General features: G+C 37.0%; 1 protein-coding gene across 2 annotated transcripts in view; it reads left to right on the top strand.

Annotated features, from left to right (window-relative positions):
- The window catches only part of Gabra3 (gamma-aminobutyric acid type A receptor subunit alpha 3), a 240,372-nt gene that overhangs the window by 197,825 nt on the left and 26,837 nt on the right, over positions 1 to 15,710 (top strand). For both annotated transcript variants that reach the window (XM_087599124.1, NM_017069.3), the window contains exon 7: positions 10,236 to 10,379. In XM_087599124.1, coding sequence (XP_087455250.1) covers positions 10,236 to 10,379 — 144 coding nt within the window. The remainder of the gene's footprint in view (positions 1 to 10,235; positions 10,380 to 15,710) is intronic.

Raw genomic sequence — 15,710 nt, 5'->3', positions numbered from 1 at the left:
TAAACCATCCCTGCATGCCTGGGATGAAGCCTACTTGATCATGGTGGATGATTGTTTTGATGTGCTCTTGGATTCGGTTTGCCAGAATTTTATTGAGTATTTTTGCGTCGATATTCATAAGGGAAATTGGTCTGAAGTTCTCTTTCTTTGTTGTGTCTTTGTGTGGTTTAGGTATAAGAGTAATTGTGGCTTCGTAGAAGGAATTCGGTAGTGCTCCATCTGTTTCAATTTTGTGGAATAGTTTGGATAGTATTGGTATGAGGTCTTCTATGAAGGTTTGATAGAATTCTGCACTAAACCCGTCTGGACCTGGGTTCTTTTTGGTTGGGAGACCTTTAATGACTGGAAAAGCCAGTTATCTAAGTACATTTGGAGTTTGCTTCTATTTCTGCTATATGCAAAAACAGGAATCATTAATTTGTGGTAGAAGTCCTTAGTAACTGAAGTATAATTGAGATAAGTACTATTTCTAAATTCCTGATATATTAAAATAGAGGAGTTATATGTAAGATGATATCGCAAATGATATGAATTTTATATAGAACTAGAGGCACAGATAAAAACCCCCTGTCTAAAAATTTGTTTTACTCCCCAAACCTGTTATTTCTTGGGAGAATACCCTCACAGTTCACATAAACTTTACTTCAGTTGCTGTGATAAACTACCCTGACAAAAACAACTTAGGATAGAAAGTGGTTTATTTCACCTTACAATTCCATGTTACAGTGTATCTTTGTGGGAATGTCAAGTCAGGAACTTCAGCCAGTTGGAGCCACATCACATGCATAGTCAAGAGCACAGAGAAATGAATGCATGCATTGTGACCTATTTTCCTTGTGCTAAGCTCAATGTCTCTATTAATATAATTCTCAAAACCCTGCCTAGAAAATGACACCACCTACATTCTCAAGTCAATCAAGATAATCATCCAGAGACATGCTTTTCTAGCTTGCTTTCTATTGTTATAGAAAGCATTCTGAACCAAAACAACTTGGAGAGGAAAATTTTTTGACTTATACTCCCTGATCACAGTGCATCATGGTCTTGCCTCTCCTGGCTTGCTCTGCTACCTTTTGTATACACTCCAGGGCCATTTTCCAACAGATTCACCACCCATAGTGGGCTGGGCCCTCCTACACTAATAATAATAAATAAATGCCCAACATACTTGCCTTAGGCCAATACAATGGAAGCATTTTCTCAGTTGAGCCTACCTCATTTCAAGTAACTGCAGCTCATGTCATATTGACAGAAAACTAACCAGCACATGTGCCCACAGACAAGCACAATGTAAACAAATGATTCTAGGTTATACAGAGTTGACAAGTTAAGCTAACCATCACAACTATATGCACATAAACATATGTCATTTTGAAGGATGATTTGCCACCAGGAGCATGTAGTACTAAAGGTACACACACACCAAATAAAAATCAAGTGATCAAATTGTGTACTAGTTAGTCTTAAGTCAACCTGACAAGTTAGAGTTATCTAAAAGGAGAAAGAACCTCCTCAATTGAGAAAATTCCTCTATAAGATCCATCAGCAAGGTGTTTTCTTTTTCTATTTTAATTAAAAGTATTCTCTTGCTCCAACATATAACAAAGACATATGCTCCACTATGATCATAGCAGCCTTATTCATAATAGCCAGAAGCTGAAAGAACCCAGATGCCCTTCAACAGAGGAATGGATACAGAAAATGTGGTACATCTACACAATGGAATATTACACAGCTATCAAAAACAATGACTTCATGAAATTCATAGGCAAATGGTTGGAACTGGAAAATATCATCCTGTGTGAGGTAACCCAGTCACAAAACAAAACAACACACATTGTATGCACTCACTGATAAGTGGCTATTATCCCCAAATCTCGAATTATGCAAGATACAATCCATAGACCACATGAAACTTAAAAAGGGCGAGCAAAGTGCAGATGCTTCAGTCCTCCTTAAAAGGGGTAATAAAAATATTCATGGGAGCAGATATGGAGTCAAAGTTTGGAGTGAAGACTGAAGGAATGGCCATTCAGAGCCTACCCCACCTGGGGATCCAGCCCATATATATACAGGGACCAAAACTAGACAATTGATGATGCCAAGAAGTGCATGCTGACAGGAGTCTGATATAGCTGTCTCCTGAGAGGCTCAGCCAGAGCATGACAAATATAGAGGTGAATGCTAGCAGCCAATCATTGAACTGAGAACAGGGTCCCCATTGGAGGAGTTAGAGAAAGTATTGAAGGACCTGAAGGGTCTTGCAACCCCATAAGAACAGCAATACCAACCAACCAGCGTTCCCAGGGACTAAACCACTACCCAAAGAGTACACATGGACAGACTCATGGCTCCAGCTGCTTATGCAGCAACAAGGATGGCCTTGTTGGGCACCAATGGAAGGAGAAGCCCTTAGTCCTGCCAAGGGTGGACTCCCCTAGTGTAGGGGAATGTCAGGGCAAGGAGGCAGGAATGGGGGGGTTGAGGAGGGTGAACACTCTTAGAGAAGAATGGGAAGAGGGATGGGATAGGGGGCTTATGGACAGGAAACTGGCAAAGGGAATAACATTTGAAATGTAAATAAAAAATCCAATAAAAAGCCTAAAGAATTAGAGAGAAAAATACAAAAAAATTCTCTCATATCACACTCTGACTACAGCTTCCTGTTCACCTTCTCCTCCCAGTCCCTTCCTCCCATCTATCTCCCCCAGATTCACTGTTCTTTTGGTTTCCCATTACAAAAGATCAGTCCATCCAGGGATATCAACCAAGCATGTCATATCATGTTGCACTAAGATTAGGCACCTCCCACCATATTAGGGCTGGAAAAGGCAACCAAGTAGGAGGACAGGAGTCCCAAAAGCAGGCAAAAGAGTCAGGGACAGCCCCTGCTCCTATTCTTAGGAATCCACGATGACCAAGCTACACAACTGTTACATATGTCCAGCGGGCCTAGTTTGGTCCTATCCAGGCTCCTGGTTGTTGGTTCAGTCTTTGTGAGCCCCTTTGGGTCCAGGTTAGTTGGTTCTTTAGGGTTTGTGTGTGTGTGTGTGTGTGTGTGTGTGTGTGTGTGTGTGTGTGTGTGTGGTGTCCTTAACTCCTCTGCTACAATCGTTCCTAGTGATTGATGGGGGATGACACAGTTCATTGTGGTTGGTGCCATCCGTAAGTTGGTCCTGACTTCTATAAGAAAACAGGTTGAGTAAGTCATAGGGAGAAAGCCAGTAAGCAGCACCTTTCCATGATCCTTCCTCCATGTTTCTGCTCCATTTGAGTTCCTCTCCTGAATTCAACAGGAGATGATGTTGAACAGCAATGTAGAAGTGTAAGACGAATAAATCCTTTCTCCACAACTTGCTTTTTGGTCATGGTGATTCATTGCAGCAATGAAAGTTCTAACTAAAACAAGTTGGTACCCACATAGTGAGTACTGCTGTGACAAACCGGACCATGCTTTGGGGAGGATTGTGAAAGGACTTTGGAAATTTGGGCTTGAAAATCTATTGAGTGTTGAGAGTTCAGTGGGATGTTCTGTTGGAGCTTGGAAGATAAGAGAGAGCAGTGACGATGATTAAGGCCTGAAGTTCCAGAGGGGAATTTAAAGACCCTGGAAGAAGCTTTTGATATCTTGAATGAACATATGTCATTCTGGTAAGCTGGGCTGAAAAGTCAGCTGTGATTAACAAGAGACCAGCACCTTTGAAGTTACTGGGAGAATTGATGCTGGTTAACTAGGGCTGAGAAATCAGTGGTGATTAGGAAGAGACCAGCATCATTGAGGTGAAATCTTCTGGCAACTGTTTCCTAAGAGTCAGCACAGAGAAGCTGTATTCCAGAGGTGGCTGAGGTTATATTTTGCCCTGGAAGCCAAACTTGGTAGTGTGACCTTTCTTGGCCTCTCACTGTGCCAAGACTCAGCTGCTCTGCCCAACCTGTTCATGCCTTCATAAGCCAGTGCTACCCCTCACACTACCAAGTTTGGCTTCCAGGGCAACTGTTTCCTAAGAGTCAGCACAATTAGACAAGATGGATGAAGCAAAGAAGTGCAGACCGACAGGAGCCGGATGTAGATCGCTCCTGAGAGACACAGCCAGAATACAGCAAATACAGAGGCGAATGCCAGCAGCAAACCACTGAACTGAGAATAGGACCCCCGTTGAAGGAATCAGAGAAAGAACTGGAAGAGCTCGAAGGGGCTCGAGACCCCATATGAACAACAATGCCAAGCAACCAGAGCTTCCAGGGACTAAGCCACTACCCAAAGACTATACATGGACTGACCCTGGGCTCCAACCTCATAGGTAGCAATGAATAGCCTAGTAAGATCATTAGTGGAAGGGGAAGCCCTTGGTCCTGACAAGACTGAACCCCCAGTGAACGTGATTGTTGGGGGGAGGGCGGCAATGAGGGGAGGATGGGGAGGGGAACACCCGTATAGAAGGGGAGAGGGAGGGTTTAGCGGGATGTTGGCCTGGAAACCGGGAAAGGGAATAACAATAGAAATGTAAATAAGAAATACCCAAGTTAATAAAAATGGAGGAAAAAAAAGATCTGGCTGTTAGGCATTATCTCAGTTAGCTATGAATGAGGAAGAACCCAGCCTATTGTGGGTGGCGCCATTCCTGGGCTGGTTGACCTGGGTTCTACAAGAAAGCAGTCTGAGCAAGACAGTAAGAAGCACCCCTCCTTGTCCTCTACATCAGCTCCTGTCTCCAAGTCCTTCCCTGTTTGAGTTTCTGTCCTGACTTCCTTCAATGATGGACTATGATGTAGAAGTGTAAACCAAACAATCCACTAAGAGGACATTGCAATTCTAAATGTCTATGCACCAAGCACAAGGGCACCCAAAAGAAATACTATTACAACTTAAATCACATATTGACTTTTGCAGAGATATCTACTTTCTCCCATAGACTGGTCATTCAGACAAAAACTAAACAGAGAAGACTTTTTGAATATTTACAGAACATTTTACTCAGACACAAAAGAATATACCCTTTTCTCAGCACATCATGAAACTTTCACAAAAATTGACCACATAGTGGGTCACAAAGCAAGTCTCAACAGACATGTGAAAATTTAAGTAGTACCCTGAAGCCTATCTGACCACCACAAATGATATTCACCATTAAAGCTGAATATCAACAATGACAGATAAAAAACGCAGAAAACTTACAAATTCAAGGAAACTGAACAACTCTCTACCAAATTAAAAAAAAGTGGGTAAAGGTAGCAATAAAGAAAGAAATTAAATCATTCTAGAATTCAATGAAAATAAATTCACAGCACACCCGAACTTATGGGACACAAAGAAATTGGTGCTAAGAGGAAAGTTCATAGCACTAAGTGCCCAAATAAAGAAATTGAAGAGATCTCATACTAGTAACTTAATAGCACATCTGAAAGCGCTACAAGAAGAAGAAGAAGAAATCACACCCCATAGAAGAGATGGCATGAAATAATCAAATGCAGAGCTGAAATCAGTACAGACAAAAAAGCAATACAAAGAATCAATGAAATGAAGAGTTGGTTCTTTGAGAAAGTCAATAAGGTCAATGAACACAGCCAAAATAGCAGAAAGACAGATAGAAGATCCAAATTAATAAAATTAGAGACAAAAGGGGGAATATAGCAACAGATACCAAGGAAATCCAGGGCATACTTCAAAACTTCTCCACAAAATTGGATAATTTTCTTGGTATATGGCACTTATCAAAGTTAAATCAGGATCAAATACACAAGTAAACAGGCCTATAGTCTCTAGTGAAATATAAGCAGTCTCCCAATAAAAAGAAACGAACAAAAAGCCCAGTGCCAAACAGATTCAACACAGAATTCTACCAGCCTTTTAAGGAGGAATTAATGCTAATACTTCTCAAACTATTCTACAAGATAGAAACAGAAAGAACATTGATTATTTTTTATAAGCACACATTATCTTGATACATAAACTATATAATGACACAACAAAGAGATTTATAAGCCAGTTTTCCTTGTTAACATAGATGCAAAACTTCTCAATAAAAAGCTTGCAAACTGAATCCAAGAACATATCAAAAAGATCATCCACCATAATCAGGTAGACTTTATCCCAGAAATTCTGGGATAGTTAAACATACATAACTCAAAACAATGTATTCCACCATAAAAACAGACCAAAAGACAAAAACCACATGATCATCTTACTAGATGCAGAAAAAGCCTTTGACAAAAACCCAACACTACTTCATGATAAAGGTCGTATAGTGACTAGAGATGGAAGGAACATACCTCAACATAATAGAGGCAATTTACAGCAACCCTATAGCCAAAATTAAATTAAATGGAGGGAAACAAAGTAATTCCACTAAATTCAAGAACAAGAGAAGACTGCCCACTCTTTCCATATCTATTCATTTTAGTACTTTGTGTCTTAGCTAGAACAGTAAGGCAACTGAAGGTTATCACTGGGATACAAATTGGAAAGGATGAAATAAAAGTATCACTATTTTGAGATGATATGATGGTATACACAAGTGACCCAAAAAATTCTACCAGGGAACTCCTATAGCTAATAGACACTTTCATCAAAGATGCTGAATACAAGATTAAAACAAAACAAAACAACAACAACATCATCATCATCATCAACAACAACAACAACACAAAGAACCAGTAGCCCTCCTATATACAATTGACAGACTGAGAAAGAATTCAGGGAAACAACACCTTTCAGGTTAGCCTCTGCGCTGGCTACTTTTATGTCAACTTGACACAGTCTAGAGTCATTAAAGAGGAGGGAACCCCAGTTGAGAAAATGACTCCATAAGACCAGGCTGTGGGCAAGTCTGTAGGGCATTTTCTTAATTAGTGTGATGTTGGGAGGGCCTGGCCCCATTTTGTATGGTGCCATCCCTGGGCTGGTGGTTCTGAGTCCTATAAGAAAGCAAGCTGAGCAAGCCATGGGGAACAAGCCAGTAAGCATCACCCTTCATGTCCTCTGCATCAGCTCCTGCCTGTAGGTTCCTTCCCTGTTCGAGTTCCTTTGATGATTAACAGCAATGAGAAATTTTAATCCAAATAAAGCCTTTCTTCCCCAACTTACTTTTTGGTCATGGTGTTTCATCTCAGCAATAGAAACGGTAACTAAAACAGATTGTGATCATCTAAGTCTTAAATATTCCTGAAATTTTAAAAAAATTTTGACTTAGTGTATCAGCCTCTTCCCTCTTTTGATTTCATAACAATGGCTCAGTCAAATTAACAATACCTGTGTACTAATAACTAAGATAAGATTCAATTCTGATAGAAAAGTACACGTTTAAAACTTTGTCCATTTCTAAGTGCTCTAAAAGGATCAGAGTGGGGGTTTAATTTAGTTGTCATCTATCCAGATGATATGGTGGGATTAGCAAAGAAATGACTGTAAATAAAGATGAGAAGAGTCTCAAGGACTAAAGAGGCTAGAGAAGTGATGACTACAACCACGGTGAAGGTATAGCAGGTGAAATTAAGGAATACTGTCCTGAAAGGAAATTGAGCACATCAAAAAGGAGTGAGTGATTCATACTCTTAAATCATTTTGTTGACGTTTCTTCTGACAACCTTTGCTTTCAGGACTCCTACATTAAAGCAATGAGAGAATTTAATAAAGCTGTCAAAAGAGTGCAGCTTCTGAATTACTAGGACACACAGTGTCACAAAAAACTCCTCAATGCTCTGGCTCCTTCAGCCCTTTTCCCATTCTTACACAATGATCCCTGAGCCTTAGGTGTGTTCTGTAGATGTAACATCTAAAGGGAGTGGACTCCACAACTCTGCCTTTTAAATTTTTGTGGGTTTTAGTAACAATCTCCATAGTGTCACCAAAGTGACTACCTAAACATGAGCTGAACAAGGGCAATACCAATGAACATGACGAACTGGATGGAAGTGGTGACCCACAAGGCCTGGATCCTACCCAAAGAACTACAAGTAACTAGGGAATGCTAAGATCTGGAGAAATAGTCCTTTCCGTGAAAGAGCACATCAATTAGTAATCCAATACCAAATGTTCAGCGCTGAAAACATACACACATGTAACATGATACAGACTGAGCAAATTATACACATATTTACATGACAACAATGGAAAATCGGGTCTTGAATTTGAGAGGAAGCAAGGAAGGGTAATCTGAGAGAGTTAGGAACAAGGGACGGTGAAATGATGAAATTATGATGTTAAAATTGAAAGAAATAATTTTTTCAAAGTTGCCAGAAGAAACTTTCAACAACTTGCAGTGATCAACAAAAGGATCATAGTAACCTAAAGAATATCATTTTAAAAATAATTTCCCTAGTCTTCATGTCTAGTTTCGGTTAACACTTACTTGTTTTTCCCCCACTAAGTTGCCTATTTTCATGCTCACAATTGCAATACAACTGTTTGCCTGTCTCTGTTTCCTTCAGAAAATAGCAAGCTCCCTGGTGGGGATTACAACATCTGGCTTTTTACTTGTGTGTGGTAATTGTACAAAGTAAAGGGATACATTTCCATATTTCTTTATATGCATATAATGTACTTTAATTATATTTACTTGCTTTTTGATTGTCCTTCCACACTCCCCTTCTCCTGTCTCTATAATAGTTCCTCCTTTCCTTTTCATGTCACTTCTCCCAGTATATTCTACATAGGAGAAAAATGCCACATATCAGGCTTCAAGACTTAGATGGAATTAAGGAGCTAGTATTCACTAATGTCTGATCTATATAGTCAGCTTAAGTTAAGAAATGTACCAAGAAATTTATTTTCTTTTGTAGGGTTAAAAACATCATCTATAACTTGCCTTTCACTGAAAAAAATGTTACATGGTCAACATTCTGTTTTGTATTTTTCTCTAGTGCCTTCTCTATTTAGTACATATGCTTAGAGTATCCTTATTCCTAAGCAGAGACACACCTGTCTGTATCTTCACAGTTTTGCTATTCAGTAGTTTTGATATTTTCTGTTTAAAGGCCAATGCATAAGAAATCAACATTCTGTAAAATTACATTCAACTAAGAGCATTGCCATTTATACTTATACTCATATTATCATATATCAGAACATATTTTCATAAGGACATGAAAGGATTTGTAAGAAAAGCTCCCTCTCTTTTCAATGATAGTGGTTTAAAGAGCTACAATGGGAGTACTAGATACATTATAAGCAACACAGAATTTTTTTTCCAAATCTAAATCACAAAAGACCATCATCATGTATAGACATAAGTCTCCTGAAGAGAGGTTTCAATTTGGAGATGCATATATATTTGACCCATACAGTGTTTATTGCTTTTTTAAAAATCATGTGTCAAAGGCTGGGGAGGTGGCTCAGTAAGTGAGTAAAGTGCTTGTATTACAACATGAGAACCCAAGTTCGAATTCCCAGTATCCACCCAAAGATTCAAGTTTGGATATACACACCTGAAACCACAGCATTAGTGGAGACAGGGAAGCATGACAGGAGAAAAGAGCAGCCGTAGGGCTTGCTGGTTGTCTTTTTCTAGAAAGGAATCAACTCATTCATTATGGTATTGATAAAAACTGTCTTTATGCCATCTCATACCTTTATTAATCATTACAAAATTCTGCATTTGATGCTTTAATTTCACATCAAAGAGAAAACATTGACAACCTGGTACAAAAGAAAATGTAAAATTTCTGCTTTGCATACTAAAATGGTAATAAATAATTTATAATATTATGATCATTAATTATTGCTATTTTAATTAAGATTATTATTTTTAATTTCAAATATCAATAGTTTGAATTATTATCTTAATTTCATATACTTACCTCATCATGAATTAAAGAAAATTTTATTATACTCCTTACAGTTTTTGTTTTATTAACACTCACTTTAGGTATTTCCACATATCTTTCCTCTTTGGAGTTTGACATTTGTGAATGAGGGGTTATTTTATTCTTTCCTTTCTCTCTATATTTTTTCCTTCATAAAAAAGGTGTCTGTCTAGAACATTGTTAGTCATTAAAGGAACAAAATATTGTGATTTCATTTCACATAGGTTCTACATGCTATAAAAAGTAGTAAGTATTTATTAGAGGAATGGATGGATGAATAGAAGGTTGTACTTAATGGAAAACAAAAATGTATCTAGAGATCTTTGGGATGAAAGCTGTATTAAGTTAAATATTGTTCAATCATGTACATGGTAAGCATGATAGGAAATAATTTTCCTTTCCCTTAAACATCTTTTTACCCACCCCCGCCATAGATGCCTATACCAAAGCTGAAGTAATTTATTCTTGGACTCTTGGGAAGAACAAATCTGTGGAAGTAGCTCAGGATGGCTCACGCCTGAATCAGTATGACTTGCTTGGTCATGTTGTTGGGACAGAGATAATCCGGTCTAGTACAGGTATTGCCTTATTTGTTTATTCAATTTCTATGTAATCTTTATCATATGCCAGCATTATATTTCTAACTTATTTAACCTTTACAGTTTTGAATACCATTATAGTGATGAAACTGAAGACTATATGAATTCAATAATTTATCCCATGTTGTTACGCAGAGTCAAACTATGAATCCAAGCAGGAAGATCTTAAGCCTCTCTGAAACCCAGTGCCCTGATGTCTCTTGAGAAGTAATGTTTTTGGCATTTTCAAACACTAATCTTTATGAGTCCACAATTATTGATGAAGTTGGGCATACAGTCATCCTTTCATTATTAAGATATGTTACGACTTCATGATGTTATAGCATGCCATCTTGTCTGCCCTTTACTTCAAGACCCAGGGGAGAGTATAACATACTAGAAATGCTTTTGCCCAGGGCTGTGCAGGTCCTATCTCCAGAAATGTATTCTGCACTAGTTAATTTTGTTGCTTGTCCTGGTTGCCCTCTGAACCACATACTTGGTATCAAATTTGAAAATCAGTCTTACTGGCTATCGAAGCAGTCCAAGATCTTATTCCACAGTTTAAATCACCTTACTATATGCAAAATACATATTCATAATAGGAATGTTAAAAATGCATGGAGAAGCCAACATAGGAAATTCAGATACAACCAACTCAGTATATCCATGGGCTCTCTACCTACAGATGTAATTAAATGAGGAATGCAAATTCATCTTAATTGTTTACAAAATGTGTAGAAGTTTTTCTTGTCATTATCTATAAAATATAGATTATTTATATTGTATCTGACATTTTAGGGTTAGTGGGGCTGAAAATCATTATATATATATATATATATATATATATATATATATATATATATATATATATCTGGCATTCAGAGGTTGTGTATTAATAGGGGTTGCTGAAACCAGTCTACCCAAGATACAGAGTAACAGTTTAACTCTTCAATTGCATGTTTAGGAAAATGCCAGTAAGGGGACTGGAGACATGCCTCAGTAGTTAAGAAAACTGACTGCTCTTAAACAGAACCTGGGTTCAATTACCAACATATACATGGTGGCTCACAACCATCTGTAACTCCAGTTGCATGAGCATGCACAATCAGGAGCCCACACACGAGTACACAAACACATATACACACAAAGGATAGTGTGGAGGTAGGGTGAGGGAGATAGGCAGACAGACACAAACAGACATAAAAGTGAAAAAAACCTAAAATAAGAGAATTAGAAAATTACAGTACATTTATTGATATATATTTATATACAGGAGAATTCTTTTTGCATTTTTTAGCAATTCAAAAATTTAATTAAATGGTATTTTAGAACAGTGAAATGTTCCAAATGGTACCAAATAAATGGTACTCATACCATTTATTCTATTTTATATTTTCATCTACTTTTAGTATTACAATTTTTATGAAGTTTTCATGTCATTATATGTCCAGGAGTAAAGCAAAATGCACATAAAATCAGTAACAATATACTAGGAATTATAATAAAGGCATTAATACTTGTTTTGGTTACTTTAAATATAAGTAAAATAACAAATTCTCTCTTTCAAGGCCAGAGAATTCTTGACAATTGTTTGTGGGTTTTTTTGGTAGAAACTGTAGCATTTCATTGCTGAAACTCAGAAAAATAATAGTTTCATTTGTAATGGCATTGTGCAGGGCTCATAGCCTACTTAACCAATTATCTACCATTATGCCCTGTGTTTAATTCTATAAACAATATTGTGTAGACCCTCCTTTTCCAGACAGCATTTTGCTACAGTGTAATTATCTGTCTATGATCCAGACAGTACATTTTTGAAAATAATACATGTTGACAAACTGCTGCTCTGAAAATTTAACCAATTCTTTTTTCCACTGCCTCTATACGTTCACCCACGTTTTCTTTTCTCCTTAGAGAACTGGAATTATGAATTCAATTATTTTTCTCCAAAGATGGCAAAGTGTTAACTGTACCACCTTAGAACATGATCTTATTTGGAGAAAATGTAAATGTAATCACTGAAGATAAGGTCATATTGCACTAATGTAATCTATTGTTCCTATGAAAAGTAAGCATAGTCAGGGAGACTGGTACATCTGCAAAGAAATGTCAAAGTTTGCCTGCAAACAAGTTGAAACTTATAAGAGGAAAGAATCCCTTACTGCTTTTAAATAGAACCTGCCCTATGTAAGCCTTCATTTCAGACCTCTGAGGTGACACATTTGTCTTGTTTTAGCATATTCAATATCTGGTCCTTCATTAGGGGAGCCTCAGCAAACTAATGCATCAGGAAACTCATTTGATTTTTCTTACCAATGATGAAATTAATGCACGTATGGTAATGACATTAATAATGATCAATTGCTGGTCATGTAATATGTACTAGACATAACACTATGGACACGTATTAACTCAGTTTAGCCTTGAGCAGTACTGTGAGATAAGCAATATTGTTGTTCCAGGTCTCTGCATAAACAAATCATGGATCAGACAAACTGAATGCCTTAAGCATGTATGGTTTAGTTCCCTCCATATTTACAATGTGCTTATACTGCACCGCTTTTTACTTTTAGAGATATAACACGGATTTATTTGTGTCGAGTATGTGAGTACATAATGTACTTCACTCACTGCCAACCATTCCATCCCTCTACCAGATTCAATATAAGTCTTTGTTTCCTTGTCTCCTTCATTTCTAGAACATTAAAAGTACATTTAGTTGTTTTGAATGGCATGAATGAACCCTAAAGATGGCACATCCTAATTCCAGAACCTGTGAGCATATTAGGTTATGGAAGGAGTGGTTAAGATGGTATTTAATTAAAGACACAATCCTGGATCACGCACGTAGGATCAGTATAATTACATAAGGTTTCTCATGAAAGGCAAACCAGCCAGAGAGAAGTAAAGCAGGGTTACAAACAAAGAAATACTGGGAGCTTCCTCCTTAGAATTACCAGAAACAATGCAGCTTTAGCCAATGATGTATGTGGGTATCGAAATATTAAGTTTCCTTATGAATTTGGACAAATTTCTGACCTGAAGTTTGAGAGAATACATTTATTAAATGACTGATAATGAACAAATAAAGCTCTCTGCTCATAATTAAGATTTTAAAAATTGGTTTTAGAAGTTGAAACAAAACAAATAAGAAACACATATACAGATGAAATATTAAAAACTAGCTTCTGTTGCGGCTGTATTGTCTTTCCATACCAGACACCACTTATTTCAATTTAGTTATTTTTCTGTAGAAACAGCATACAGAGTCTTTTAATTTCCATCTCTCTGTGTCTTCTTTATGCCTCCTTCATTCTCTTGTTTTTGGATGGGTCTCCTTGTAGAGATAGTATAAACAACTGCAATAAACTGATACTGTAATAAAAGTTTAAACTTCTAAAAATATAAAAATTAAAGTATCCTAATTATCCTAGAAATTTAAATTAATATAATAACTTTTCAAATAGATGCAGAGAGATGAAAAATAGCAAATATGGATGTAAGACATAGAAAACTACCTTCTGTGTAGATTCACTTCTTTTATTACTTATGTAGTCATCCGCCATAAAAATACACAAAGAAAGGCAGCAATACAGGCATAAAGGAAGGAAACATACAATCCACCCAAATATTAATTTGGCAAGCTATTCTACAGTTCTGGCTTGAATGATAGATAACAATTATTAATAAAATGCATCATACTTACTCTTTCACACAAAGCAGCGATAATACTCAATAAGCTAAAAACAAACAAACAAAGCAAATGGAGCTCGCTAGTGAAAATCCAGATGAGATGGTGAAAGAAGATGGAAAAAATTCAATTTCAAGCTGAGTTCTGATTTTGACAGAAAACAAATATGGAGAGATGATAGAAAGTTCTGGTTTTTGAAAAGAACTTGCCAGTGAATTAATACAATGGATTAATTTGCTAAACATCTGTGAATGTGTTAGAGTAGACTTTCATTTTCCCATTGTATTTTTCCAGTGGACCCAGATAATCTGAAAAAAATTTAAAAGCAGAAATAAGGGACAGCTCCTCACCCAATACAAACCTTTAGTTCTCAGTAAGGAGATGGTTTCCAATTGGAACAGAGAAAGCAAGGCTAATAATGAAGAAAGGAGAAAAAGGCTTGAAGAAAATATGTTCAGCTACTTCAAATAAATGGTTGATTTGATAAACATTTCATAAGTTAAAGTACGTTTGTCTTCATTCTCAGATTCATAGAGTACAGCAATATTAAAAAGTATATAGTAATATTAATATATCAATTATATTTTCTGTATTATATATTTCATATGAATTGGGAATATGCTTGATAATATGGGTTAAGAACTATGAAACTAGAATTGATAAGGGAGAAATGGTCAAGCTAATCAAAGTGCAACTCTTGGGAAAAATAATTGCTAAACACCTTGTCAGTAGAAAAGAGTGGAGCAACGGTTACGAAGTGGAGAATATGGGTCATGAAGGGAGAACAAGAGAAGGAAGGAAGGAAGACATCAGGCACAGAGACAATAGACACAGAGATGAAAATTTTGAATATTTTAAATTTGGTCTTAGACACCTGAGAGCTACCAGTTTTTGAGGGGGGATAATTTGTTGGCAAGTTCAGTTCAGAAGAGAATAGGAAATTGAGAAAGTAAAATATCAAACTGCCTGTTAAATACCCAAATAGTTATGTCAAATAGCTGGGTGGCTATCTAGATCTAGCTGCAGTTGGGAACCCCATGTTCCTATTAACAAGCTATTACCACCTGGGTAGCTGAAAACAGACTAAATTTCTTGTCTCTTAGATCTGGGATTAGTAATCTCTAGAGATGGCGAAGAAGAATCAGTTCCTTACCTGTTAGTAGATTCTATAGATGGCCAGCAATATTTAGTTTTGCTTGAATTGAGGCTACACCACACTGTTGTCTGCCTCTGCTATTCATGGAAAACATGGAGGGTTCACCTATATCAAATGCTATTGAAAAATACAGAAGGCAAAAATTTACTGATTGATGTTAGTAGAATAAAAATTAGTATGAATGCTGTTTATCAGTCAGCAATTTATATACTCATTTGCATGATAGTGCCTGCTTCACTGTATGCACAGCACATTTATGTAGTTACTCACAGAGGTGGGAAGAGAGTGTAAGCTCTCCTGTAGCTGAAATTTCAGGTGTTGCCTGATATGGGTGCTAAAAATTAAACCAGAGTACTCCACAGGAACCTGTGCATGCCCATTATAGCTGATCCTTCTCTTTAGACCCCATGTAATCCTTTTATTCTAATCAAGAAATGCCTATGGTATAACAAAGCATAGTGTTGACAAGAATAAACTATGG

The sequence above is a fragment of the Rattus norvegicus genome, chromosome X, assembly GCF_021556685.1.
Source record: "Rattus norvegicus strain SHRSP/BbbUtx chromosome X, alternate assembly SHRSP_T2T, whole genome shotgun sequence".
Classification (NCBI taxonomy): Eukaryota; Metazoa; Chordata; class Mammalia; order Rodentia; family Muridae; genus Rattus; species Rattus norvegicus.
This window is presented reverse-complemented; position numbering and strand designations above follow the sequence as displayed.